This window comes from Microtus pennsylvanicus, chromosome 9, assembly GCF_037038515.1.
Source record: "Microtus pennsylvanicus isolate mMicPen1 chromosome 9, mMicPen1.hap1, whole genome shotgun sequence".
Taxonomy (NCBI): Eukaryota; Metazoa; Chordata; class Mammalia; order Rodentia; family Cricetidae; genus Microtus; species Microtus pennsylvanicus.
The window spans coordinates 82,846,833-82,874,807 of NC_134587.1; the positions used below are offsets into that span (position 1 = coordinate 82,846,833).

General features: G+C 41.8%; 1 protein-coding gene, 1 non-coding gene and 1 pseudogene across 2 annotated transcripts; 2 read left to right on the top strand and 1 right to left on the bottom strand.

The window, feature by feature from the left end:
• Positions 1 to 649: 649 nt before the first annotated feature.
• Positions 650 to 1,594, bottom strand: Zfp42 (ZFP42 zinc finger protein). The gene has a single exon (XM_075984541.1). It carries the CDS (start codon positions 1,592 to 1,594, stop codon positions 650 to 652), a length of 945 nt encoding a protein of 314 aa, XP_075840656.1.
• Positions 1,595 to 3,554: 1,960 nt separating this feature from the next.
• Positions 3,555 to 4,117, top strand: LOC142856904 (vacuolar protein sorting-associated protein 29-like; annotated as a pseudogene).
• Positions 4,118 to 17,071: 12,954 nt separating this feature from the next.
• Positions 17,072 to 17,178, top strand: LOC142858078 (U6 spliceosomal RNA). Its single transcript, XR_012911959.1, has one exon. It is a non-coding gene; the product is annotated as a U6 spliceosomal RNA (small nuclear RNA).
• The last annotated feature ends 10,797 nt before the right edge of the window (positions 17,179 to 27,975 follow it).

Consider the following 27,975-nt stretch of genomic DNA (forward strand, 5'->3'; position numbering starts at 1 on the left):
TTTACCAGGCTGGACTCGAACTCACAGATCTGCCTGTCTCTGCCTTCTGAGTGCAAGGAATAAAGGCATGCACCACCATGACCAGCTGTTATCTTTTTAATGCAGTTTTGACTTACTTTTCAGAAATGTAGCACATTTTCAGAGCTCTCTCCTTATGTTTTGAAACATCTAAAATTCAGATGGATCAACTTTATTATGTAACCATTCACATTTAATCATAATTAATAGTTTGATACAAGGAGGAAAATGAAAATTAAAGAATTTAATTTAAAAACATGTAAGTACTCATTCATTTATTTAGGATTATCGCATCTACCATGAAGTACAGTTTTAAAGGTAAAGCTAAGCAATCAGAAACTATAATTAAAAATCAGTGATTTTCTACGAAGTAGGCAAAAATCATCACATTCAATAATGCAGCACATATATTATTAAAGAGTATGCTTCTGAAGTAACTCCAACATTGACTTTTCTGTTGGAACTACACCATGAAATAAATGTCCTTAAAATGGTATAATGAAGCATAAAGAATAAAAGTTTGCTTTCTAGAGTTGCGAAACTCCCAACAAACATTCCACAGTGGAGGTCTCCCCACTGACTGATTCTTCCATTAAGACACCCAGCCTGAGGACAATCTCTGTCTTGGTCTTCAGCATTTCTTCCCTGCCTTTGCATGGGTGAGGATGTGAGTTTTCAGATTATTTGACTGAATAAAGCCCTTGGAGCAGCCATCAAAGGGGCACACAAAGCGCTTATCGCCAGTGTGGATGCGGATGTGGGTGCGCAGGTTGAAGTCCAGCGAGAAGCGCTTCCCACACCCTTCGAAGGTGCACTGAAATGGCTTCTCTCCATTATGCACCAGAAAGTGTCGCTTTAGTTTCGAGCTCTCAGCAAAAGCTTTCCCACACTCTGCACACACGTGCTGACGGGGACCGTGAACAAGCATGTGCTTCCTCAGGGCAGTTTTGTCCTTCAGCTTCTTCGTGCAGCCTGTGTGGGGACACTTCAGCATCGATAAAATGCCACCGGACGCACCACCCTTTGGCTTCTCTTCAGTTGATCCCACAAGCTGCTGAGGATCTGATGAATCAACTTTTGGTATTTTTTCAACAGGAAGCTTCCAGCTAGTCATGGACTTGGACTTGGAACACCCGAGTTCTGAGTCTGCTCCAACAATCTGTTGAGGCTGTTCTTGCATGGCCTCCCTTTTCTCCTGTTTTGTTCCCTTAGTCACATATTCCAAAGAACTTTCAAGAAGGGAACTCGCTTCAAGAACCTGGCGAGAAAGGTCTTGTTCGGCTTTCTCTAGGTTTTCAAAAGCTTTAAAAAGTAAATCCTCTTCTAAAATAGGTTCAGAAAACTCACCTCTGATGATGCACTCTATGTAACCATCAGGGAAGTCATCTTCCTCAGTGTCGGGGTTGGTCTCACCGTATATATCTTCATCGTGGATGGTGTATGTTATGTGAAGAGGTTCCATGTTTGTCTTCTGGACTTGGTCCACCTCCTCTTGTTTAGTGTTCCCTCTGAGGGCTCGACTGTCCAGGCCGTTCTGGCCACTTGTCTTTGCCATTTTCTTTACTTCCTTGTTCATGTTGTCTTGGCTGCTTCCTTCGTGAAAGATGAATGTTAATCACTTCCAGAGAGTGCTGATCCAGAAGAGTCACTCCCAGGAAACACCTGCCTTAGATAATAACCTAAAGTTAAAACATATTCCAGTACTACAGCAACTGTGAGGAAATGACGTCAGTAAATGGTGTACAGACAGTGGGATGATGGCTCAGCAGTAAGTTGCTGGCCACTCAAGAGTTTGATCCTGGGACCCAGGTAGTAGGATAGAACCAACTCCCACAAACTGTTCTCTGACTTCCACAAGTGAGCCACATATTTGAGTGAACACATGTGTGTGTGTGCAAACACAGACTCTCTAAATAAAATTACATATACCTTGGGAGGCAGAGGCAGGCGGATCTCTGTGAGTTCGAGACCAGCCTGGTCTACAAGACCTAGTTCCAGGACAGGGTCCAAAACCACAGAGAAACCCTGTCTTGAAAAAAAACAAAATGGTTTACCACATGATCATCTCATTAGATGTTGAACAAGACTTTGACAAACTCCAACAGTCCTTCGTGATAAAGGTTGTGGAGATTAGGGATACAAGGGACATACCTAAACATAAAAAAGGCAATTTACAGCAGGCCAATAATAGCCAACATCAAACTAAATGAAGAGAAACTAAGCAATTCCACTAAAATCAGAAATAGGACAAGGCTGCCCACTCTCCATCGCATCAATGTAATACTTGAATTTTTAGCTAGAGCAAGACAACTGAAGGAGATCAAGGGAATACAAATTGGAAAGGAATAAGTCAGAGCATTATTATTTGCAGATGATAAGTATACATACGCAACCCCAAAAATTCTACCAGGGAACTCCTACAGCTGATAAACACCTTCAGCAAAGTAGCTGGATACTTTAGCAACAACTACAAATCTGTAGCCCTCCTACATACAAACAGCAAACAGAAAGAAACCAGGGAAACAACACCCTTCATAACAGCCTCATACAATATAAAGTATCTTGGGATAACCTTAAGTAAGCAAGTGAAACCCTTGTATGACAAATACTTTAAGTCTTTGAAGAAAGAAACGGAAGAAGGTATCAGAAGATGGAAAAATCACCCATGCTCATGGATTAGTACAATTAACATAGTAAAAATGGTCATCCTACCAAAGGCAAACTACAGATTCAATGCAATTCCCAATAAAATCCCAACACAATTCTTCACAGAAATTAAAAGTATAACACTCAATTTCATATGGAAAAAGGAAACCCAGGATAGCTAAAACAATATTGAACAATAAAAAAGAACTTCCGGAGGTATCACCATTCCTGATTTCAAGCTCTACAGACCTATAGTAATAAAAACCATATGGTATTGGCATAGAAAGACAGGTGAATTGATAGAATGGAATCGATGACCCAGAGGTAAGTCCACACACCTATGTACACCTGAGTTTTGATAAAAAAAAACCAGAAATATACAATCCAAGAATGCATCTTCAAGATGGTACTGATCTAAAATGTCTGCATGTAGAATACAAATAGATCCGTGTATTACCATGGGCAAGACTCAAGTCCAAGTGGATCAAAGATCTCAACATAAAACCAGATCACTGAACCCGGTAGGACAAAGTGGGGAGTAGCACTGAATGCATTCACACGGGAGACAACTTCTAAACAGAACATCAATAGCACAGGCATTAAGATCGACAATCAATAAATGGGACATCAGGAAACTGAAAATTTTCTGTAAGGCAAAAAAGGACACAGTCAATAGGACAAAATGAAAGCCTACAGAATGAGAAAAAATTTTCACCAATACCACATCCTATAGAAGGCTAACATCCAAAATATTTTTTTTTTTTTGGTTTTTCGAGACAGGGTTTCTCTGTGGCTTTGGACATCCAAAATATTTTAAAGAACTCAAGAAACTACACAGCAATAAAACAAACAAATTAAAAAAATGTGGTAGAGCTACTAAGGAACCTGAGGAAGAGGGCATGAGTGTTCACGGTGACTGAATGAAGTCTGGTGACAGAATGAGTGGGCACAGATTGGTGTTGGTGTTAGGAGATCTGCACATTCCACACCAGTGCAACAGTCTGCTGGCTAAATTAAAAACTCCTGATGCCAGGAAAAATCCAGAACATTCTCTGCACTAAGAACCTTTGCACCAAGGAGAGCTATGGCTATCTCAAGACTCTGGCTGGCTACATCCACATTGTAAGAGAGAAGACTTCAATGAGAATCTGAATTCCCCAAAACAGAAGGCTGTGACTGTTCAAGATCAGTTTGATCCATGGACACCAGTTATTCCATGGGGAGAAGTGGCTAGCTTGGCCCTGCTGCAGAGGCAGTTGGATGTGGACATTCCTATCTCAGGACACACAAATTTGAAGCATTTGAGTATAAAAATAAATTCTACATTAACCCAGGTTCTGCCACTGGGGCATATAATTCCTTGGAAACAAATATTTTGTCATTTGTCTTGATGGATATCCAGGCTTCTACAGTGGTCACTTACGTCTATCAGCTTATTGGAGATGACGTGAAAGTAGAACAAATACAAACTGAATACAAAAAAAAAAAAATCTTAAAGCTAGGCTTGTCTTGATTATTTGTATTTTTCCATTTCCTTGTTCAAATGAATTAAACACTTAAGAGACACACAGTTGTGTCACTATTATATTTTGCACTAAAAGGTATCCTCTGTTTAATACCCGTTGCTCTAAGCTTCTTGTAAACTATTAGAATATTCTTAGCTTGCAGTATATGGTTTCTATTAAAAGTCCACCATATATACAGTAAGTACAGGGTGATTAAGAAAAATTTATCCTTATAAATACCTTCCTAGCTGGTATTTGGACTTCATTACAAAACTAGTGAATGAAGAGAAAGAATCCAGAATTTCTGTATGTTTTCTCTTCTCTACTAATAAATGTTTATATTCTATTAAAATGTGGTACAGATCTAAACAGAGGAATTCAAAATAGAAGAATCTCAAATTGGCTTGAGAAACACATTAAAACATTAAAGAAATGCTGAACATCTTAAGCCATCAGGGAAACACAAATCCAAACAAAGATTCCATCTTACTGAATGGCTAAAGTCAGCTGGGAGGTGGTGGCACACGCTTTAATCCCAGCACTCTGGAGGTATAGACAGGCAGATTTCTTTGAGTCTAAGGCCATTTTGTTCTACAGAGTGACTTCCAGGACACTCCCAAGCTACAGAGAAACCGTGTCTTGAAAAACAAAACCAAACAAAAAAAGAATAGCTAAGATCAGTAACACAAGGGACAGCTCAAGCTGTTGAGGATGTGGAGCAAAGGGATCACTCCTCAATGCTGGTAGGAGTGCAAACTGGTACAACCACCAGGCATATCAATATGGTGTTTTTGTCAGAAAACTGAGAATGGATCTACCTTGAGACCCAGCTATACAACTCTTGGACATACACCCAAAAGATGCTCTATCCTATCTACCACAAAGACACTTGCTCAAATATGTTCATAGCAGCTTTACGCCTAACAGTCACAAACTGGAAAAGGAAACAACCTAGATATCCCTCAACCTAAGAATAAATACAGAGAACTCAGTGGGGTACTACTCAGCTGTAAAAAAAAAATGATATTGCCTTTCATACTAAGACAGGAAAGCAGAGAGGCAGGAGGGGGGGGTAAATCTGTGCATTCAAGGCCAGTCTGGTATGCAAAATAAGTTCTATGACAGCCTGAGCTGTTATAGAGAAACCCTGTCTTAAAAAATAAAACAAACAAACAAACAACAAAAAAAAAAACTCAACCAACTTTGGGAGACAGAGGCAGGTGGATCTCTGTGAACATTCAAGGCCAGCTGGTCTAGAAAGACTAGATCCAGGAGAGCCAGGGCTGTTACATAGACAAACCTTATTTCGAAAAAACAAAACAAAAAAACCAACCAACCAACCAAAAAAAAAAAAAGGCACCATGAGCTTTTCAGGCAAATGGATAGAAATAGAACAATCATCCTGAGTGAGGTAGCCCAGACCCAGAAAGACAAAAACAGTATTAGTTGTAAAGTCAATGCTAATCATGCTACAACCCACAGATGCAGAGAGGGTAAGTAAGGAAGACTCAAGTGGGGGGTGGATGCCATGATCTCCCTGGGTGGGAAGAGGAACTAGAACAGATTTTGTTGGTGGAGTGGCGGGTGGGTGGGGATGGGAACAGGAAGGATCAGATGGAGGGAAGGAGAGAGTACTGGAATTGGAGGGCATTTGGGGTTGATGCAGAAATCTAGTAATGGGGGAATATGGAGCCTGAACTGGCCAAGGCTTCCAATGGTGGGGAAGGACACCAACTTAGTCACAAAACCTTTGACCAGTCCTGCCTGCAGGATATGCTAGGGAAATGGTGGCTCAGAACTTGTGGGAGTGGCCAATCACCATGCATGACAGTGCCTGGATGACACAAGAATGGGAAGTTGGGTAGCCCAGGATATAGGGCAGAAACAAAAATGACTGGCAAAAAGCTGAACAGGAGGCGGAAGGATTGTAGGAGCCAGAGAGGTCAAGGACACAAAGAGAAAGTGGCCCACAGAATCAACTAAACAGAGTTCATAAGGTTCAGAGACTCAATTGGCAATCATAGAGCTTGTATGAGTCTGCGTGGTACGTCCTCTACATTTATGCTATGGTTGTTAGCATGCTGTATTTGTGGGACTCATAACAGTGGGGATAGGGAGGCAGAGGCAGGCGGATCTCTTGTGAGTTCGAGACCAACCTAATCTACAAGAGCTAGTTCGAGGACAGGCCCCAAAGCTACAGAGAAACCCTGTCTCAAAAAAAATCAGTAAAAATGACATTTGCCAGGCGGTGATGGCTCCCGCCTTTAGTCCCAGCACTCGGGGGGCAGAGGCAGGAGGATCTCTTGTGAGTTCAAGACTAACCTAATCTACAAGAGCTAGTTCCAGGACAGGCACTAAAGCTACAGAGAAACCTTGGCTCCAAAAAACCAAAACAACAGCAGCAACAACAAAACAGTAGGGGTAGGGGTGTCTCTGATTCTTTTGTCTGCTTTTGGGACCTGTTTCCTCCTATTGGGTTGCCTTGTCCAGCCTTGATATAAGGGGTTTGAATCTTGTTATGCCATGTTTGGCTGATATTCCTGAGAGCCCCGCTCTTTTCTGAAGGGAAAGGGAGGAGCAGGACGGTGGAGGTGTGGGTAGGCAGTGAGACTGGGAAGAGTGGAGGGAGAAACCGGGGTAGGGATACACTGCATGAGAAAAGAATAAATAAAAAGGGGAAAAAAGGTTTACAACTCACTTTACAAAAAAGCTTAACTAACTTACACTAACACCTTAGACTAAAAGAAAATAAATTGTAACCCTCAGCACACCTGCCTGACTGGAACTTTCCAGTGGGCTAGCACTGACTGCACACTCAGTACGGTGCCACCCCTATTCTAGACTAAGCATTGCGCAGGACACATCAGTAAATAAACATACCAAAAATATGCCTTAATAGCACAGAATGTTCATAAGCACATAAAATAACAAACGTGGACCGGGGACGTGGCTCAGCTGGTAGAACGCTCAGCTAGAGTGCACAAGGCCCTCGGTACAATCCCCAGCAGAGCATAAAAGGACTGTGAGAGTAACACTTGTAACCCCAGCACTGTGGGAGGTAGAGGCAGGGTGTCAAAAGTTCAAAGTTATCCTCAGGTATAGAGTTAAAGACCCTACCAGAACTACATGAAACCCTACCTCAAAAAAACAAATGAATTAAAAATAAATAATAAAGTAAGCAACGCATGCCAAATGCTATTAAGTTGCAAACTCTGGTATGAAATACTAATAAAGGCATTTGCGGAAAGTTTAAGTTTGCAATTTTAAAAAGTACCTGGGCAATCCTACTGTTTGGTTGCAGTTGATGAAAAGACTTAGAGGCAACGAAGTGAGACAGTCCTGCTTTCTTTCCTCCGCCGGAGTGGGAGGAGCGGTGAATGGGAAAGGTAATGAGGCTTGCAAGGGCATAGTCCACAGTACACAGTGAATGCTGGGCATACATGTGAGTTAGTGCTATTTTTTTTCTTGTTTCTCATTCTACCCTGGATCCTACTGCTTTAAGTGGGGAAGGAACAGTAGCTATTATTATTATTGTTTTGTACAGAGTCAGCTATAGGCTTGAACAGGTCCCACGTGTCTGTTTAAACTACTCAGCCTTCTTGAAGTGAGAAGCAGAGAATAAAAGGAATGAGAATGTTGTCACAATAAAATAAGAAGGGGCAAAATTTCAATCCTGGACTGGAGTTTGTTGGCCTATTTTCTAGAAGATTCTCTGGGATCCAAAAAGTAAAACACAGCCGGGCAGTGGTGGCGCACGCCTTTAATCCCAGGAGGCAGAGGCAGGCGGATCTCTGTGAGTTCTAGGCCAGCCTGGTCTACAAGAGCTAGTGCAAGGACAGGCTCCAAAGCCACAGAGAAACCCTGTCTCGAAAAACTAAAAAAAAAAAAAAAAAAAAAAAAAAAAAAAAAAACACACAAAATTGATGGAATCCCAGTGAATTTAAGGCTATTTTTCCATTAATTTTAAAAAACAAACCAAAGGACCAAGAGCAAAGCCAAATTGAAAAAGCAAGACCATTTAAAGTTGCAGCATAGAAGCACAGACACACTGTTGTTTTTCTACCTGCCTTTTGCTTAATGTTCAAATCATGTGCCCAACAAAAGGTATCTTTATTGTTCTGATGTCTTGCTGTAGGAACAGAAAGTAAACGCTCTTTAAACCAGGGCAAATGCCAAAGCTGCGGGATGACTATTAACAGCTTAAAACTACTTCGAAATGGTCATGTTAATAAAAACATCATCTCAATGGAGATGATGAACAAAAAAAGATGAATACAGCAAACAAAAACAAAGCACATTTCAACTGCTAGGGCCAAGAGCATCCCCCTCACCCCCGCCCGCACACCGCACACACCACATACCTATTCTTTATGTCTTTAAACTAATGACATAATTGAGAAAGGCCATATTCAAGAATATTTAACGAGCAAAATCATGTCATGATCATATCTCGGCCGGTATACAAAAGCTGTTCTCTTAATCAGCTCAAATGAAATAACTGCAGCGTGGTTTGATTCTCTTTTCTCCAAGCTCCTCTCTTGCCACTTCTACTTCTCCTAGTTCTCCTTTGCTTAAAGAGTTTATTTACCAATAGGGAGTTTACTCAGAAAATGCTTTTCAATTCTTGCATGGTTAAACTCATCAGGGGTCACGCCAATAAATCACATGGTAAAATCAACGGCGCCCAAGAATATATTTAAAAATATGAAATAACGTGTACAGGGAGAAAAGGCTAACAAAACCTTCCCAAGCACGTGCTGGTGAGGTCTAGAAGTATTCCTAGACAGCCAACTAGGAGCCAAGGCTAAAATACTCACACTGACCCTGTTGAGGTTATCCTCCAAACACTCAGAATCAGTCATTCTCAAATATGAATTTTGGTAATAAAACCTCATGCCCACAATCCTCGGCTATAAGAGTCTAAAAAGCTACAGGAGTCTAAAAAACCAAACAAAAATAACCTCGATAATAGAGCTTGCCAGCAAGAAGGCTCTATAGAAATCACCTCCTGCCAGTGACACCATGGGGCTCCGACTTTCACTTGCACTGGACTGCATAAAGCACACGAGCATGCAAGCGTGTGCTCTCACACACAAACTCACACTAAATACAAAACATAAAATTAAAAGGAGAGAAACTTCAAAAATAAAAACTGAAAATGTTGTTTTGTAGCTTATAGATGTCCTGGGGCAGTTTTTCCTATTGAATATCAGAGCTCTGAAAACAAGCACATTCCCAGGACTTGCACACAAACAAGAACTGGACTCGGTATCCACAACCTGTCTAGTGTAGGGCTACATGGCAGACACCAGAACCCATTGTCACACATGTTCCGAGAGGAACGGGCTGGCTGGTATTTCTCTAAGGCTGGCCAAAAGGGGCAAAGCCAAAGCCAGAAGGCAGACAGCCACCTTTCCCACATAACATTTTTTTTTCTAAGACAGGGTTTTTTTTTTTTTTCCAGGTTAGCCTAAAACTTGCTATGTAGCCAAAGACGACCACGAACTCACAAACTCCCACTCTTCTTGGGTGCTGGGATCACAGGTTGTTTTAATTATCCTAATTTAATTAGTCAACCATAATAAACTCCCTAGAATAAGGCACCCCACTAGTGCACTGCATCTTCTCTCTCACTAATACACCAAGGAATGTTTTCTGGCATTGTTAGTGTGCAGGAATACACCCACCTACATTTCAGATCTCTGATTAAACACTGCTTCCTCGGAGCTTCCCTTAGGCGCACTCAGATCCCAAGCTAAATGTTCCCCAGCTTCTTATGGTACACATAAGAACAAGGTTCTTGGTATTGTCTGGAAAATACGTTCATCTTACCTGCTGGCTGGACTGTACATTCACATGACCAAGAGCAAAAGTCTGCCTTCTTTGCCAAGTACCGGAGCTTAGTCCATTTCCCTATAAAAACAAGTTTATGAATATGCATTAGTTATAGTCCTGGTGAGGCCTGATACAGAAATCTTGAAAAAAAAATTAATTCAGTAAGCATTTACTCATAACTGTAGACATTTAAAATGAAAATTTTTCAAGAGCTGCTTGCAAATGCTATTTAGATAGACTATTTCCTAACAGATCAAAGCCAAAGAAATATTTTATGAATATATCACCATCTAAATATAGATCATTTACTTTTCTTCTTTAGGTTATTTGTCAGATATTTTGAGCATTACGCTATCCCCCACCCAAAACGCAATCTTGAGAGAATAGCAAATTAAGTTAAGGTGGTGATTTTTTTTTCCGATACAGGATTTCTCTGTAGCTTTGGAGAATGTCCTGGAACTAGCTCTTGTAGACCAGGCTGGCCTCAAACTCACAGAGTTCGCCTGCCTCTGCCTCCTGAGTGCTGGGATTAAAGGCGTGCACCACCACAGTCCAGCTAAGGGCTGTGATTTTTAAAGCTGTTACTATGTTATGAAGACTGGCTTGAACTCACCATCTCCTGCCCCCACTTTCCAAGTTCTGGAATTAGAGATACGTGCCACCAAGCGTGGCCCAATAGCTTCTAATTAGTTACAGTAATCATACATTGTTCTAGCAGCTCAATATAAAGAATGAAAAAGACCCAAAGTCCACAGTTAACACGGAGACACGCTTTCATAATGTGGGGAACACAGATACCAAACAGTAAACAAAATAGTTCCCGGTAGAGAAAAATACTCCGGGAAATATTCGTATGAGAGACGGCACACGGAAGGGAATCCACCTTTGTAAGGACCATCTAGGAAAGCTTCCAAAATGCCAGTCCCCGGGGAGAGAGGGGAGATTCAATTTCCCAAAACGCCCGCTTTAGCAAGCCATGTGCACTCACTTTAAAAGGAATTTGATGTGGAACGTCAGGAAATACAGTAATTTTGGATAAAGGTAAGTACGGAGGGAAGCCATGTTGACTACAGGGGGAAGCCATATTTACCACAGATGCCGTAATTCTTTGTTCTCCCCCGTTCGGTTTTTTTAAGACAAGGTTTCTCTATGTAGCCTTGACTGCCCTGGAACTCGCTCCGTAATCCAAGCTGGCCTCCAACTCACAGAGATCCTCGGGCCTCTGCCTCCTGAGTGCTGGGAATAAAAGCATGCTCCACCATGACTGGGATAAAGCCGTACTTCCTATAAAACAGGGACCGGAAAGAGGCAGGCAGAGTCTATGCGCAAAGGATGCTGGGAATTGTACGGAAAGTCATTTGCATTGCGTTTCTACAGCGAAGGAAACCACTGCAGCCTTGCAAAGGAGCAGCAGGCTCTAGTTTAAGTTAAAGGATTGTTGTGGATCTACTATTGAGAGACAAGAGTGAAATGAGAACTCCGGTAATTTGAGAACCAAGACCTGAAATGCACAGAGGGCGGGAAACCAGGAAAACATTCTTTCCAGTTTGCTGTTGGATTGGAAAACGGGGTGAGGAATTTGAAAAAAAAAAAACGAGCAAGGAAAACAATAAAAACAAGCTGTCTTATTTTGTTCTCCTGGAATAATCTAGCGGAATTTACAGAGGTAAACGGAGAGAGAAATGTAGGTGTCCTGTTGTCACAATATACGTTTTTGTTTGTTTTTCTAGACAAGTTTCTCTGTAGCTTTGGAACCTGTTCTAGAACTGGCTCTCATAGACCAGGCTGGCCTTGAACTCAGAGTTCCTCCTGCCTCTGCCTCCCGAGTGCTGCTAAAATTAAAGGCGTGTGCCACCACTGCCCGGCTAAATATTTTAATATAAAATAGTTTTACGGGGCTGGAGAGATGGCTCTTGCCTGCTCTTCCAAAGGTCCTGAGTTCAATTCCCAGCAACCACACGTGTTCACAACCATCTGTAATGAGATTTAGTGCCCTCTTCTGGCCTGCAGGGATACATGCAGTCAGAACACTGAATACACAATAAATAAATCTTTAAGAAAAAAAAAGGTCTAGCTAAATAATTCAATGAGCCCGGCGGTGGTGGTGCACGCCTTTAATCCCAGCACTCGGGAGGCAGAGGCAGGCGGATCTCTGTGAGTTCGAGGCCAGCCTGGTCTACAAGAGCTAGTTCTAGGACAGGAACCAAAATCTACGGAGAAATCCTGTCTCGAAAATAATAATAATAATAATTCGATGAAATAATGGTAATGAAAATTTGAAACAAAATCTAAAACACAACTTCGAGGAGATTCCAATTAGAATTTTGCTTTCTTAATGTTTATCTACTTTGCTCCTCAATCTGTGTTTGAAAAATTGGTGGTCAATGGCTCAAGGTAGCGGGAGATGGATGCAATCTGAAAGCTAGCAGAATTTTAGATGTCAAGCCTAGTTTATCACCAAGTTGCAAAATTCGAAACTCTGAATTTAGGTTTCCAAACCCTTCTCTCTTCCCTCTCCTTGTAGCAGAAAAACAGACAAAACCCAGCCATTTCATGAAGCAAGACTTACCTAATTTTCCTGCGATGCGCTCCTTTCTGAAATCCCAAGAAGAACTTGTCACTCATACCCGGAGCAGCAGTGGAAATCTCCCCAGTCTCGAGCTCGGCTATTTGGACGCCTCTGGAGATTCTGACTGGCACGGTCTATACCAGCCACACTTATCCAGCCCCCCTACTCCGCCTTCGGCAGGCTGAATTCCCAAGGCTAAGTGGTCCAAGTGAAGGGCGCGTGGCAGGGGCGTGGCCCCGGGCCCAGGTGAGCCACCCCAGGCGGGTCCGCGTCCTCGCTTAGGGTGGGGTCAGCTCGGGAGGCTCGTCGGGTCGCCGGAGGCTGCTACAGCGCCGAAGAGACAACACCTTTTCGAAATCTCTAGCCGTGAGACAGTAAATTCTCAGGACCTGTCTACGAACTCATGACGCAACTGTAACCAAATTTACGCTTTTATTACCTGATGGAAAGAAATTCAAGGAGAGAATACTATTTCTGCCTCCTAAACACACATCCAAAACTTCCTTTGCACTTTGGTTTCATCTCCACTCTGGATCCAGGCCTCCCTGATTGCGACTTTAGCCACGTTAATTTTTTTTTTTTTTTTTTTTAGCTCTTAATGTGACTGTTGGAAACCCTGCAAAGCAACACAACTCATGTTGAGAGCGTGGATCAGCCGGCGTTCACCACTGACTACTGTCTAGTAAAATTTACTACTTCGTATAAATACACCGGCACCATTAAAACGAAAACCAAATCAATATTTAAGAACCTCTTACATTTCATTGAACCTGAAGCTTTTCTGTAATTTACTTGTCAGGGAGGAGTCAATCATTTATTTTAGTTTGCTTGCTTCTTTGTGAATAAAATTTAATTGTGAAATCGAAAAGGACAAACTTTCCACTGGTGAAATGAGACTCTTTTACTCTGTGAAGGCTTTTGCGTTAAGTGCCCCTCATCCATCTGAATGGAAGTTGAATAAACCTGCCTTGCCAGCTCTCTTCTCCCAGGAGCAAGCCCTGTGAGGTGAATTTCTGGTAGAAGGGAGAATAAAGTTTTCCTCCTGGTTTCTGTACCTCATTGTGGCGTTTTAAGAAAGTACGTAGAGGCCGGGCGGTGGTGGCGCATGTCTTTGATCCCAGCAGTTGGGAGGCAGAGGCAGGCGGATCTCTGTGAGTTCGAGACCAGCCTGGTCTACAAGAGCTACTTCCAGGACAGGCTCCAAAACTATAGAGAAACCCTGTCTCAAAAAAAAATTTTTAAAAAAAGAAAGAAAATACATATGCAAATTCTCAACAAATTCTCAGACCACGTTTGCATCTACCGCTGTGTGTGTGTGTGTTCCCGCGCTCACACGCACGATTTTAAAAATGTTAGTAGTTAGCCGGGTGATGGTGGCGCACGCCTTTAATCCCAGCACTCGGGAGGTAGAGGCAGGCGGATCTCTGTGAGTTCGAGGCCAGCCTGGTCTACAAAAGGAGTTCCAGGACAGGCTCCAAAGCCACAGAGAAACCCTGTCTCGAAAAACCAAAAAAAAAAAAAAAAAAAAAAAAATGTTAGTAGTTGAAGGCAGCCTTGGTAACACAGTGAAGTCCTGTTTCAATTTTCTCCGCGCTTAGGTTTTTAGGTTTCAAGAACAAATACATCAAGGAGAGAGCAGAAAGCTTTTCTTTGACCTAATCATTCAGAGCCAGAGCCACGCCCTTTTGTTATCAAGTCTTTTAGACTGTGAGACTCCTATGAACTAGATTAACGTCTAACTTCCCTTTGCGGGATTTTGTCAGCCCCCTAGTTTGTGTTGGGGTGAGGCTGTGGCTAGGGAGGGACTCACAGAAAGAGAGCACCTGACAGCCTGCTATTCCAGTCCATACTCTACCACACAGCCATTAGTTTGTTGTTGTTGCTTTTTGTTTTTCGAGACAGGCTTTCTCTGTGTAACTTTGGAGCCTGTCCTAAAACTTGCTCTGTAGACCAGGCTGGCCTCGAACTCACAGAGCTCCGTTTGCCTCCACGCACTACCACCGCCTGGCCAACATCCATTATTTTTGATCCCAGTACAATTTACCTTTCTTATCCAAGTCCCTCCCCACACCCCAAAGTAACAATGAATGAAGGAACTCACCTGGTTTCACATGACCTTTGTTTAAGGGAACTTTGGTTTCTCCAAAATGAGTTAGGTAAATAATTAAACCACACAACAAAAACAGGCTGTCTTTTGAAGTTCTACCCACAAGGGAGGAGGGTATTAAATACAAATTTTTCCATGTTTGATGGGTGGTGCTTGTATACCCAGTATTTGGGTGGATGAGACTGTAGGGATGATTTTGAATTGAGAAAAATCATAGTGAGTTCTGGGTTATCCTGGGCTATAGAATGAGACATTGCTACAAGCAAATAAACAAATAACAACAACAAGATACAATAATATTCAGATTGCTGAAATTTTATCCGTTTTAATTCTTCTAACAATAATATCCTGGTCGTTAAAATATATAGTCTTGGGGCTGGTGAGATGGCTCAGTGGTTAAAGATTATTGTTGCTCTTCTAGAAGACTCAGGTTTGATTCCCAGAACCCTGATGCTGCTCAAAATTATCTGTAACTCTAGTTCCAGTGAACTGGATGATGCTTTCTGGATCTCCCCCTCCCACAACCAGGCACATTAGTGGTATACAGACATGCACGCAAATCATTTATATACATACACTTTTTAAAAATTTCCGACAATTAGTAAGCACTATTTGTATTCAAAGTTTACAAAGCAAAACATGAACCATAGACATTATTTAGGCCACACAAATTTGAGTTTCTCACCTATACATGTCCTTGTCCAGGCCCTGGGGATAAGGTTCCTGGCATTCAGGGGCAAACCTGCAGGGCCAGAATTAGGAATAGAGTAGTAACTTTCTAGCCTCTGGGCAATTTAAGGGCATCAAGAAGAATTCATCAACCATCATTAACATTATTTAATATAGCTTTTTTTTAAGAGTTGAAATTGGAGTACAGGCCTGGTGGTGGTGGCGCACGCCTTTAATCCCAGCACTCTGGAGGCAGAGGCAGGCGGATCTCTGTGAGTTCAAGGCCAGCCTCCTCTGCAAAGAAGTGAATTCTGGCACAGCTAGGACTGTTCTGGGGCAGAGAAACCTTGTTTCAAACAAACAAAAATGATTATCACAGTGAACAGAGGTGTCATAAGTTTTAGGGAGTTTCCTAGGAGCTGCTGTGAAGTGAAGGAAGAAGGAATTTAGACGCCAGAATCACTCTGGTGGTAGACCGAAAACTGTAGTTAAAGAAGGGTGAGGACAGAGATAGGGAATGTGGAGAAAGGGTTCAGCATGAGAGTTGGAGCCTTCATGGTACTTCCATCTCCATCCCAATGGTGGTGGGAATAGGATGCGAAGGAAAATTTGGGCTAACTGGGTAAGGTGGTCTATGCCTGCAATTCCTGCGTGTGGGAGGTAGCAGCCAGAAGAGCATAAAGTCAATGTTCCGTCTCATTCCATAGAATGAGCTTGAGATTTTGCCTCAGAAAAATAACAGCTCAAATAAGAAAAAAATATGGGGAGGGCAGTGAGAGCATAAATAACAACAAAATATAATGGCATATGTTGTATGGAAATGATACAATGGAATACCACTTTGTATACTAACTTAGAAAGAAAATATACGTTATCTACAAAATACTGATCAATCTTAAAATTCCAAAATATTTATTGTTAATGCTTAGTTTCTCTCTTTTCAAAGTACTCTCATTAGAATTTCCTCTGCATTTTGACATGATGATCCCGACCCACCAAAACCTCATGTCTAGAAACTCTGTCTAGACTCAAATCAGAACCCTGGTTTTATGAATACTCTCTGGTGCCTTGTGGTGGTCTTAGGTACCACTTTATGTTACTTTCCAATCTTTCACAAACCTCCTTGAATTTTTCCTTAAAAGTCTGTTTTATTATTTGCTGTTATTTATAACACCCTTTCCAAACTTATTTGCTCTTGATGACAACCTTATGAATCCTATTTGATGGATAAGAAACTAGAAAGTCATTAATGATGAATGCTTATTTAAAGCCACAGAAACATTAAGGTGTCAGGGCAGATTCTGGATCCCAAGGCTTGCTATCCTGTCACAAACTTTAAATGTGGAGCTAATTTTTCCACGTTCAGTCAACTGTTTAAAGAGCTTGCTAGATGCAGTTTCAACTTCCGTAAAAGGGATCGAGAACTCTTCCAGCTAATAATTTATGTTTCTATGGGGAATTAGATATCTTAGAGCATAATTTCTTTTTTTTTTCTTTTTTTTTTTTTTTTAGTTTTTCGAGACAGGGTTTCTCTGTAGCTTTGGTTCCTGTCTTGGAACTAGCTCTTGTAGACCAGGCTGGCCTTGAACTCCCAGAGATCCGCCTGCCTCTGCGTCCCTAGTGCTGGGATTAAAGGCGCGCGCCACCACTGCCCGGTTTAGAGCATAGTTTCTAAGAGTACAGTGAGGAACATTTATCTCTAGGCTTCAAAACTCCTCTACTGTGCTCGCTTCGGCAGCACATATACTAAAATTGGAACGATACAGAGAAGATTAGCATGGCCCCTGCGCAAGGATGACACGCAAATTCGTGAAGCGTTCCATAAAAAAAAAAAAAACTCCTCTACTTTTTAAAATCTAAATGGAAAATGTTTGGTATTTCATGCTGAGACAAATGAAACTTCTCTTTACATTGTCATAGCTTTTCAGAAAATGTTAATGCTCATTAGATGAAAGCTATAAGCATAAGCGTTATTATATTTCATTTTCTCCTCCTGGAGAATTCAGCAATGGTGTAAGTACAGACGCTAGAGGCTCCTTTTCAGATGTCAGATCTGCTAACAATGATTTGTTAATGTTATTTTTTGTCAGTTGCATGCAGTAGCTCTTATGAACTCTTAATACTCGAAATGTTTGTGTCCTTCTGATGTTTAAGGATTGAAATATAAACATCTGGAGCTGGAGAGGTGGCTCTGTGGTCAAGCTCCTGCTGCTCTTCCAGATAGTCAGAGTGCAGTTGCAAGCAACTGCTTTGGACTGCAGGTGATCCAACACCCTCTTCTGGCCCCAGGGGCATCCACACATTCCACACATAAGTGGTATACACACACACACACACACACACACACACAAATAAAGACAGAGAGAGAAATTCAATCCTTCGCAGGATGGTAGCAACGGGTGTGGCTTTGAGGAGGTAATTAGTTCCAAAGAGTTCTGATTTTGTGAATGTGAACAGTACTCTTTAAATGAGATGCTTTGGTGATGGCAGACACTGATGGGTACTAAGGAGGCTTTGAGGAGATAATTAGCTCCTAAACGCTCTGATTTTATGAATGTGAACAGTACTATTTAGAAGACACTTGGGTGGTGGCGCACACTGGACAGTAGTAAGGGTGGGGCTTTGAGGAAGTAATAAGTTCCCAAGAGCTCTGATTTCTGGAAGGTAAACAGTACTCTTAAAAAATGTGCTTGAAGGGCTGGAGAGATGGCTCAGTGGTTAAGAGCATTGCCTGCTCTTCCAAAGATCCTGAGTTCAATTCCCAGCAACCACATGGTGGCTCACAACCATCTGTAATGAGGTCTGGTGCCCTCTTCTGGCAGAATAATGTACACATAATAAATAAATATTAAAAAAAAAATGTGCTTGAAGCCAGGGTGGTGCAGCTAGCCTGCCCTCTGAGACAAGAATTTGAGTTCAGCCTGATTTCCACAAGTGATTTCCAAGCCAGCGGGAGTAGGGTGGGGTAGGGAGTGGTCCATAGTGAAGCCTCCACTCAAGGGAAGAAAGGAAGGGGAAGAGGCAATTTGGAGACTCCCGTTTGCCCCTCTCTCTCTCAAGGACACATAAGAGGCAACACCTGCAAAAACCAGGCCTTCAGTAGACTTTGAATCTGCTGTTTATTGGATCTGAGACAGCTCCGGCCACCACCACCACCTCCAAGCACAAACAATAAGTTTCTGTTAGTTATGAATGACTTGATTGATTTTCGGGCTGTAGCCTCTGAAGACTTAGACCATTGTTCAAGTGACCCCCTTTTCCTAATACTCCTTGCCGCTCTGCTGAAGAACTTAGTAAAATTGAGCCCACTTAGGGTACTTTCCCAAACTAACCCTAACTTAGTTATATCAATTCTCATATTTCCTTCACAGGTTTTTGAATCAAGCTCAAACAGAATGACCTTTCAATTATTTTTGGCATGCTTTTAGATTTGTGCATGGGTTGAAAAGCTGTTATGTAGAGTTTCCATACCCATTTCAACCAGTTTCCCTGCAGTTTAACACATTATATAGCCAATTTCCATTTACTCCAAGAATTCCACAATGGAATGCTACTAGCCAAACTCTCAACGTTTTTGGACCGAAGCAGTTTTTCCATGAATGTATTTTTTTTTATCGGTTCCAGGATCCACTCAAGGATGCCATTTCCATCAAACCCCAGTTCTAGCTCAGAAAATGTAATTTATGTCTTGGAATATATTTCCTTCTGCCACTCCCATAAAATTCAGTCCCACCCCACAGTCCCAAATTTATACTTTTGCAAACCTCTCGTTGAGATTTGAGGCTCCTAGGAAACCTTTTGGGAATTCAGTGCTGCGTCCACCTCCACCGAACCGTCTGGAATGAAAGGATTATAATTATAGCACATTACCTTCAAAATGGTATACGTATGTATGGTGTGGAAAGGGAAAAACAAATAAGGTCCACAGCTCTCTAGGTTTTTCCAGACTTTACAAGGTCAATCTATGTGAAATAAAGACTGTAGAGAAAATTAGTTCCTGGTTTATGTGATTTTTGAAAAGAAGGCAAAGCATGATGATCACAGTTTGTTAGTGATGCTGGCTGGCCTTATCCCAGCAGGGCTAGAAAATAAACGGTTTTGTGTCACTGTGCTAGACTTGGGTTGTTGCTGGAGTACAGGGCTACCAGACAAACTTTGTAACAAGTGAGCTACACGTCAGCCCCAACCTTTAATATTTTAGATAATATTTGTTAAAGCGATGAATGGTTAAAGAAAGTGCAAGAGAGTATGAGTTGACTTTGACCCACAACTATGGTGACCCAAAGGAGCCATGGGAAATGCTTCTGTTTCCATAAGTAATGATAGAACACTGGCCACACAGGTGGGGTAGGATTTTATCTCCTAGCTCATATCATACACACAAACACACAAAATATTTCCAGTAAAGTTTAGATCTAACTGTGAATGCATAAAACCCTACTTCAGACGCTTCAGACACGTGCTTTCTGGAGGCTGTGGCATTCATGCCCTTCAGCTATGAGCTTTGGGAGTCTGTTCTATTCATGTCCCATTCAGGCATGTACTTTCTGGAGCCTGCTTCTTTCAAGCCCTTTTAGTTATGAGCTTTCTGGAGCCTGTTCCATTCACGCCTCACAACCACGAGCTCTCCGGAGCCATCTCTATTCCATGTGGTGTATTCTATGCTTTTCCTCTCACTTTTATAAAACAATATTTCCTGCTATAAACGAGCAATATCACTTAAAAAGGAGACCAGCAACCATCAAGTTGAGTCAAACAGTAAAGGCATTTGTCACCAAGCCTGAGGTCTCGAGTTTGAACCCCATGTCCCACATGGTGGAAGGAGAGAATCAACTTTCCCACTTTTTCTTCCGTCCACCACATATGAACCCTGACATTCATTTTCCTCCACCCCCTGTTAATTACAGTTTATTAAAGAAAAAAGAAAAAACAAGACAGAAAAAAGCCATGAGAGTGTTTTTTCTCATATTTGGAATCAGAATAATCTTCTTAATCGACAGAAATAATTTTGATGGGCTTAAAATTATGGGCTTTAAGAGTGGCAACTGAGAGGATAGAGGACAAGCTATCTTCTGTAAGTATCATTGTGGTGGGATTTCCTCTAATGGTTTCCCCTTCCTTTTTAGAAGGGACCCAAGCCCTGTCTTAGAAGGCAGTGCATAGTCTATCCACAGCTCTTCATCTAGCTTCATGGATTTCCCTTTGAAAATATTCAACACCAGCCGGGCGGTGGTGGTGCACGCCTTTAATCCCAGCACTCGGGAGGCAGAGGCAGGCGGATCTCTGTGAGTTCGAGACCAGCCTACAAGACCTAGTTCCAGGACAGGCTCCAAAACCACAGAGAAACCCTGTCTCGCAAAACCAAAAAAAAGAAAAGAAAATATTCAACACCATGCTCGCTAATAGGACTTGTGTACATGTCTTTCTTTCTGAAGTTCTTTGTTCAGATCTCCACAAACTTTTCTTCATTCTGATCGCAGTTAAAGCAGTAGATGGGGACCCTTGGATGTGAGTGACTGGTTGTCATGTTAAAAAAAATTAATTTGTACCCTGGGTGGTGGTGGTGCATGCCTTTAATCCCAGCACGTGGGAGGCAGAGGCAGGCGGATCTCTGTGAGTTCGAGGCCAGCCTGGTCTACAAGAGATAGTTCCAGGACAGGTTCCAAAGCTACATAGAAACCCTGTCTCAAAAAGAAAATTTAATTTGTTATCTGAAAATTTCACACCTGTCCAAATGCACACTGAGCTGTCTCACCTCCGCCTTCTCCTATCTCCACCTGCCGCACTTCCCTCTGCATTGCTTCCTCTCATTCATGTCATTGTTTTGTGACCCACTGGGTTTAACCATGGCTGTCTGAATGGTCGTGGGTTTTCCCATGAATTTTCCACTGGAGTCTGGTAGGCTAAGTAACTGGAAATAATGATTCCCCATCTCCCAGAAAACATCAATAGTTCAGCAGTAAGGAGTATGACCTCGTGGTTGTCCCCAAACATTTCCCAGCAATTCTTTAACATTCCCCCATAGTTTATTTTTATTTTGTGTGAGACAATTTTTGCTATAATTGACATTCACACCCCCATTTCTGGGCAGAGTATAAGTAGAAAAATAGGGCAACCCAGAATCAAACTTATGCGACCCAATTCAAAAGGGCCAAGGACAAGCCTAGTGTGTCCTTGCATGCCTCCACTATACCTTTAGTGCTGGGAGGTAGAGACAATGGGATCACACATCCAAGTCTAGCCTCTACTACATAGTAAGTTCAAGACCAGCCTGGGCTACAGAGCAAACTCCAGGCCAGTCATGGCTATTACACAGAGAAACCCTGTCTTGAAAAACAAAGATAAAACAACAAACTAACAAGAAACTCAAAAGAATAATCCCCCAGACTCAACCCCTAAACAAAATCAACTTGGTAATGAGGAAATACTGAGAACAATGTTGATTTCTTTGAGGGCTTTTGACAGTCAATGAAAATCTTGGGGACAGGTTTTCAGTCTTGAAATGACAAATGTTTTGGGACTACTTGTCAAGCTATGATGGAAATATTTTGCTAGGGTCTTTGTACCTTGTATTCAACAAATACTCTCTGATGGGCTGATTCAGCATTTATTTGGCATAAATGATGTTTAAGTAACCAGTATCAATTAACCACTATTAATATGAAGCTTCAAAAGAAAACAAAGGACTCCACACAGAATTTTAAGCCAACACATGACCTGGGGTCAGCAGTTTGGGCACCAGCTTGGAAACTGTTAGTTGTGAAGATTTCATCCAGCTCCCCAGATTCACTTAGGTAGAAACCTAAATTTCAACAAAACATCCAGACATTCATACATCTTGGGAGCAGAGTACTAGATCCATGCCTAGGAGTGCATGAACAGGATCTAAGGTGCAAATAAGTAATGGCCGATTCTAATAAGAGCAGTGACTAGCAAGGGTGAACAGAGCGGAGTGTCTTGGCAGTGAGTTAAGGGGAACAAAAAATTCAAACAAGACTTTAAGTATTCATTTCTGCCTTGTGCTAAAAAAAAGGGGGGGTGGAGACACAGACGTCATTGAATCGAAAAACTAGATAGCACAGGTATTTAGCACCAGAGAATGGAAGGCAGATCTATTTTCTGACTGGATAGTAATGAAACACACATTTATTTCTCTGAGATAAGGTCTCACTCTTGTAGCCTAGGGTAGGTTTAAACATGGTAGTCTTTCTGCTGTTCAGCTTCACAGGTGCTGCAATTTATAGCTTTGAACCACCAAGCTTGGCCTGAAATATACGTTTTCCTGGTTCAGAGTCTTCATTCAGTGTTTAATGGTACTTCATCAATTTTCTTTCCTTTTCCGTTTTGGTGTGTGTGTGTGTGTATGTGTGTGTGTGTGTGAGAGAGACAGAGACAGAGACAGAGACAGAGACAGAGTGAGACAGAGACAGAGACAGACAGAGAGACAGAGACTGTGCTGTAGATAAATGGGGAGGAAAGACAGAGATCCAGTTGATGTTGAGATTATCTTCCCCAACTGCTCTATTTTTTTAGTTTCATTTTGTTTTTAAGTGTGTGTGTGTGCATGCACATACATGCATGCATGCACACATGTGTAAGCAGAGGTGCCTTCAGAGCCCAGAAGAGACAATGTTGCTGGAGGATGGTTGTGGGCCATGAGATGTTGGTGATGGGTGTTGAACACCGGACCTCTACAAGAGCAGAGTTACCTTTTGAGTGGCTCCATCTCACTTTTAAGACAGGGCCTCCCATGGAGGTTCACTGGCTGGTCAGTGAGTCCCCAGTTTCTGCCTGTCTTAGTCTCTCTGGTTCCAGAGACACAGATTCCCTCTGCCTCCTACAGCTTTTCCACATAGGTGCTATAGATCCTGGGCTTACGAGTCAGACACTTTACTCACTGAGCCATTTCCTCTACCCTGTAGCTGAGCCATCTCCTGGACCCTGTGGCTGAGCCATCTCCTGGGCTGTGTGGCTGAGCCATCATCTCTTCAACCCTGTGCTTCAAAACTTTCCTCAAGGCTTCAGTACTGGGAGTGAAGCAGGGAGCAAGTCAGATGTTAAGAGATCTGGCTTTTGTGCAAGTCACCAGTTTTTGGTCCAACGGAAATGGGAAGAAGATGCTGGAAAAAGTTTGTCTGACAGAGGTTGTGTAGGACAAGGTCTGCTGGAATAGTGGCAGGCTCGTGTATGCTTATGCTTATATATAAAAGGGGATTTACTTTCCCCTTACTGAGGAGAACATAAATTATTTTATAGATGTTATTTGGGAACAAAGGAAAGACGTTAAACTGTGTTCAAGTAGGCCTTCAGAGTGAGCAGGGGACTCGTATTCTGAGATAAAAATCCAAGATGGAATAGATTGTGCTTATTTGCCTAGATCTGGGAAGTTAAGGTGATTTAGCCACACACTATATTGCTCTGACATCTTTATGAAGTCACTTTAAGTGTGCCTATATTTTTAATTAGAAGTCATTTAGCCAGTCCCTCATCCCCTTTGCAGCCATGGACTTAAATGGCTATAGAATAAAAAATGAATAATGAGCAATGCCTTCCCCTCTAAACCCCCCAGATTGACCAAGGAGAAAGAGTGACTCCCTGAATATTGAAGGTTTTTCTCAAGCAAAGGTTGATTAAATGGAGTTTTACCTTTCATCCTCCAGTCTTACTTCAGCCTAACAGTTTGTGGGACACGAGTTCCAACACAGGGCTTTGTCTTCAGAAAAACTGCCTTGTGCTCTTCGCCCCTTTAGGGAGCCTACTCCGTGAATTCGCGTGAATTCAATGAGAAGATGGAGACTCGAAGAGAAGAGTGTGAACTTCAAGGGTCTGTTTCTGTTTGTTGTCTTTCGCTGGAATCCACAGCTGTCTAATGTTGTGCCTGGCATGAACAAGGGCAGAAGAAATTGTGCAGGCTGCTGCAGCCCTACAAACTCATGCAACTTTCTTGTATCTCATCTAGTAGGGGTCAGAGGACAATTGGCAGGAGTTGAGTCTCTCTTTCCACCATGTGGATCCTGGGAAACAAATTCAGGTCATCAGGTTTAGCTCAAGCACTTTTAACAGACGAGCCCTCTCACAGGTCCTATTTTTGCACAGGTGAGTTAAATCATAGATGTACTTCTTCCTGTGTGAGAGGGTGGGGCATAGGTGGCGCTGTGGGTGATGTTAACCTAGCCTTCACGTGTATATAGCTTGCCTCATTTCCAAGGCCAAGACCGATCACACAGGTGCTCAGCCATGACAGTATCAACTATGGGTGCTTTGTTTATTCTAAGACTGAGCTCCTCTACAGACTTTTGAATGAGACATTCGAGAATTACATTATAGCTGGGTAAGGTGGTACATACATATAATTGCAGGACTTTGTTAGTAGAGGCAGTAGGATCAGGAGTTCAAGGCCAGTCTGTAAGCTGCTATGTGTTTCTTCTTCTTTCTGCTTCTGCTTCTGCTTCTGCTTCTGCTTCTGCTTCTGCTTCTGCTTCTGCTTCTGCTTCTGCTTCTGCTTCTGCTTCTGCTTCTGCTTCTGCTTCTTCTTCTTCTTCTTCTTCTTCTTCTTCTTCTTCTTCTTCTTCTTCTTCCTCTTCTTCTTCTTCTCTCTCCTTTTTTTTCCTTTTTCTGATGCCTCAAAGTTTGTTACACGTTTATATTCTAAAAGGGAATACAAGTGCATGGCACACAGGAAAAATAAATGAGGAAGTCTATAAAACAGCATCTCTTTCCTAGTCTTGATCTTCAACAATGGAACTGTCTTCCCAAGGACAACCAGTACTGAGGTGTCTTCTGCAACCTCCTAGCTCTCTCTAGGTATTTCTTGCTTCCACTTTCAAGACATCAACTTATTCCTAAGAAGCAACACATTGTATGAACAGTGATTATTTATTTGCTTGCAGTGGTCTATTTACCTCAGAGAAATCCTCATTGCTTCCTAGTTATCCTGAGTAAAAAACCTGGGAGGTGATTCTTGAAGTTTAACTTCTTAGGAATGAAAGAATTCACAGAGACCTTTGAATTTATACAGGTTACCCCATGGGAATCCATGCTGTTTCTATGGATACAGTAGATGCTCACTCACAATATTCCCTGGCTTTTCAGCAAAGTAGGCCTTTTTGAAATGGGCGGCCAAGCCCTCCCCCACAGTTCTGAAAAGTCAGTATCTCCACAACACATCTTTCATTCTTCATGATGTCATTTAAGAGCTGCTTTTGATTCCAAATCAGGTTAGACACACAAAAGGACATGAGTTTGTGGTGCTAAGACCATGAAATCCTCCATATTTTATTTCAAAATTAACATTAAAATATTTTCTTTCCATCAAAACATAAAGATTTAGAAACATTTTTAAAATTTAATTTCTCTCAGTGGGTGTGGGTGTCTGCATGTCTCTCTCTGCACGTTACCTCTTGATCACAGAATACTTGTGGAGGTCAGGGACAAATTGCAGGAGTCAATTCTTTCCTTCTACCCAGAGGATTCCAGGGATCAACCTCAGGTCCTAAGGCTTGGCAGCAGGTGTCCTTGCCAGCTGACTCAGCTTGCTGACCCTCCTGTGGACTTTTAAGGATTAGTCGGAAACTTTCAAAGGAAACATCTGTCTGGACCACTAGAGGAAATCCTTGGAAAGATTTGGCAAGCATTATAAATAGACAAATCTCTGCGGAACTAAACTTAGCCTATGTAAAACAGGGAGCAAAGAGTAGGTGTTGAACTGTCGTGTGGGAGATGAACAGCCCTTCAATGTCTCAGTCAAATGAATTCAATTTAATCATGTAGCTGTATGCGATTAAAAAAAAACCACAGATGAACCCAACTGCTGCAAAGAATCTTTTAAATACGCTTTTTCATATGCAAGGCAATGAGACTATTTGTCTTGCGCTTCTTAAAATTAAGATAATTTAAATTTTTCTGTCAAGCAGATGTTGATTTAAAAATCACTATTGCCACTCCGAAATACAATGTTTTAATAAAGGTGTAAAAAGGTTAGTTCTATTATATACAGAGAGCTAATTTGTTCTTTGCTCGTAGAAAAATAATGATAGAGAATAACACAAAAGGACAGGAAAAATACAAAAAAGACATTAGTTTTGCCTCTTTCCAATGTCAGTATTTAAAATCCTGTTTTTATATTTTTTCCAGTATCCAGAATTTATTCAACTTTTTTTGCATCCTCCAATTCACTGTTATATTATATTACATATATTATGTTATGTTAAATTATATTAGTAATTTAAATGAAAATATTTTAGTATGCATTCAATATATTGCTTTTCATATGACTTATTTAGAACATAATTTGTGATTGGTACAGAGTATGATATTTGTGTTTACATATTACATGTAATTTTCCTCATTAGAAGCAGTCAATTACAACTTAGAACAGTTAGAAGTGGTCACATAAAATTTCAAATATCAAATTTCAAATCTAATCCATAAAGATTGTGAATTAATGAAGAATTGCCTCCATTAGACTGGTTAATGATCACTTCTCTAGGATATTTTCTTGGTTAATGATTGATGTAAGAGCTGTTTACGTGGGGTGATTTTACTCCTGGACAGGTGGTCCTGAGCTGTATAAAAAGACAGTCTGAAAGCCGGGCGGTGGGGGTGCATACCTTTAATCCCAGCACTCGGGAGGCAGTGGCAGGCGGATCTCTGTGAGTTCGAGGCCAGCCTGGTCTACAAGAGCTAGTTCCAGGATAGGAACCAAAAGCTACAGAGAAACCCTGTCTCGAAAATAAACAAACAAACAAAAAAAAAGAAGACAGTCTGAGCTAGGCCGTGGTGGTGCATGCCTTTAATCACAGTACTCTGGAGGCAGAGAAATGCAGATCTCTGTGAGTTCGAGGCCAGCCTGGTCTACAAGAGCTAGTTCCAGGACAGGCTCCAAAGCCACAGAGAAACCCTGTCTCAAAAAACAAAACCAAAACAAAAAAAACAACACTCTGTGGTGAACTTGCATAGAACCAAACTATGCCCACTGTATACAGATGACAACGGGGTGGCTTGGGCAGTATATGAGGCCACTGGTAGTGTGACCAAGATGTACTTAATGTATGAACTGACTCTGTAGAGCCCATTCTCTGTAGAGAGACACCTTGCTCAACCTAGGCACTGTGGTGGAGGCGGCTTGGTCCTGCCTCAACAAGGTGATGGGACAGACTTAGCTGACTTTCCAGAGGAGGCCTTGCCATCTCCGAGGAACAGCTGGGAGGTGGGGTGGGGAGAAAATAGAATGGGGAAGGAGAAGGGAGGGGGGCAACTGGGATTGATATGTAAAAAAATAAATAAATAAAAATTATTTTAAACAAGTGAATCTGGACTGTGGTGGTAGTTGCTAAAACATAAAAAAGAAAGAAAGCAGTCTGAGCAAGCCATGGAGAGCAAGGCAAAAAAGCAACATTTCTCTATGGTTGCTTTCTTTGTCTCTGCTTGAGTTCCTGCCATGACTTCTCTCAATGATGGACTGCGGTTGGGATGTGTAAGACAAATAGACCCTTTGTTTCCCAAAACTGCTTTTAGTTGTGCTGTTTATCATAACAATGTAAGGCAAATTAGAATAGATGTCGTCAAGAGGGTTTCACAAGCTCTACTGTCTTTGAATAAAGAAGCAAAAATTTCTTAGGAATCTT

Excerpts from the sequence above, each read along its gene's own strand:
- Zfp42 (XM_075984541.1), bottom strand. The coding sequence starts at position 1,594 with ATGAACAAGGAAGTAAAGAAAATGGCAAAGACAAGTGGCCAGAACGGC.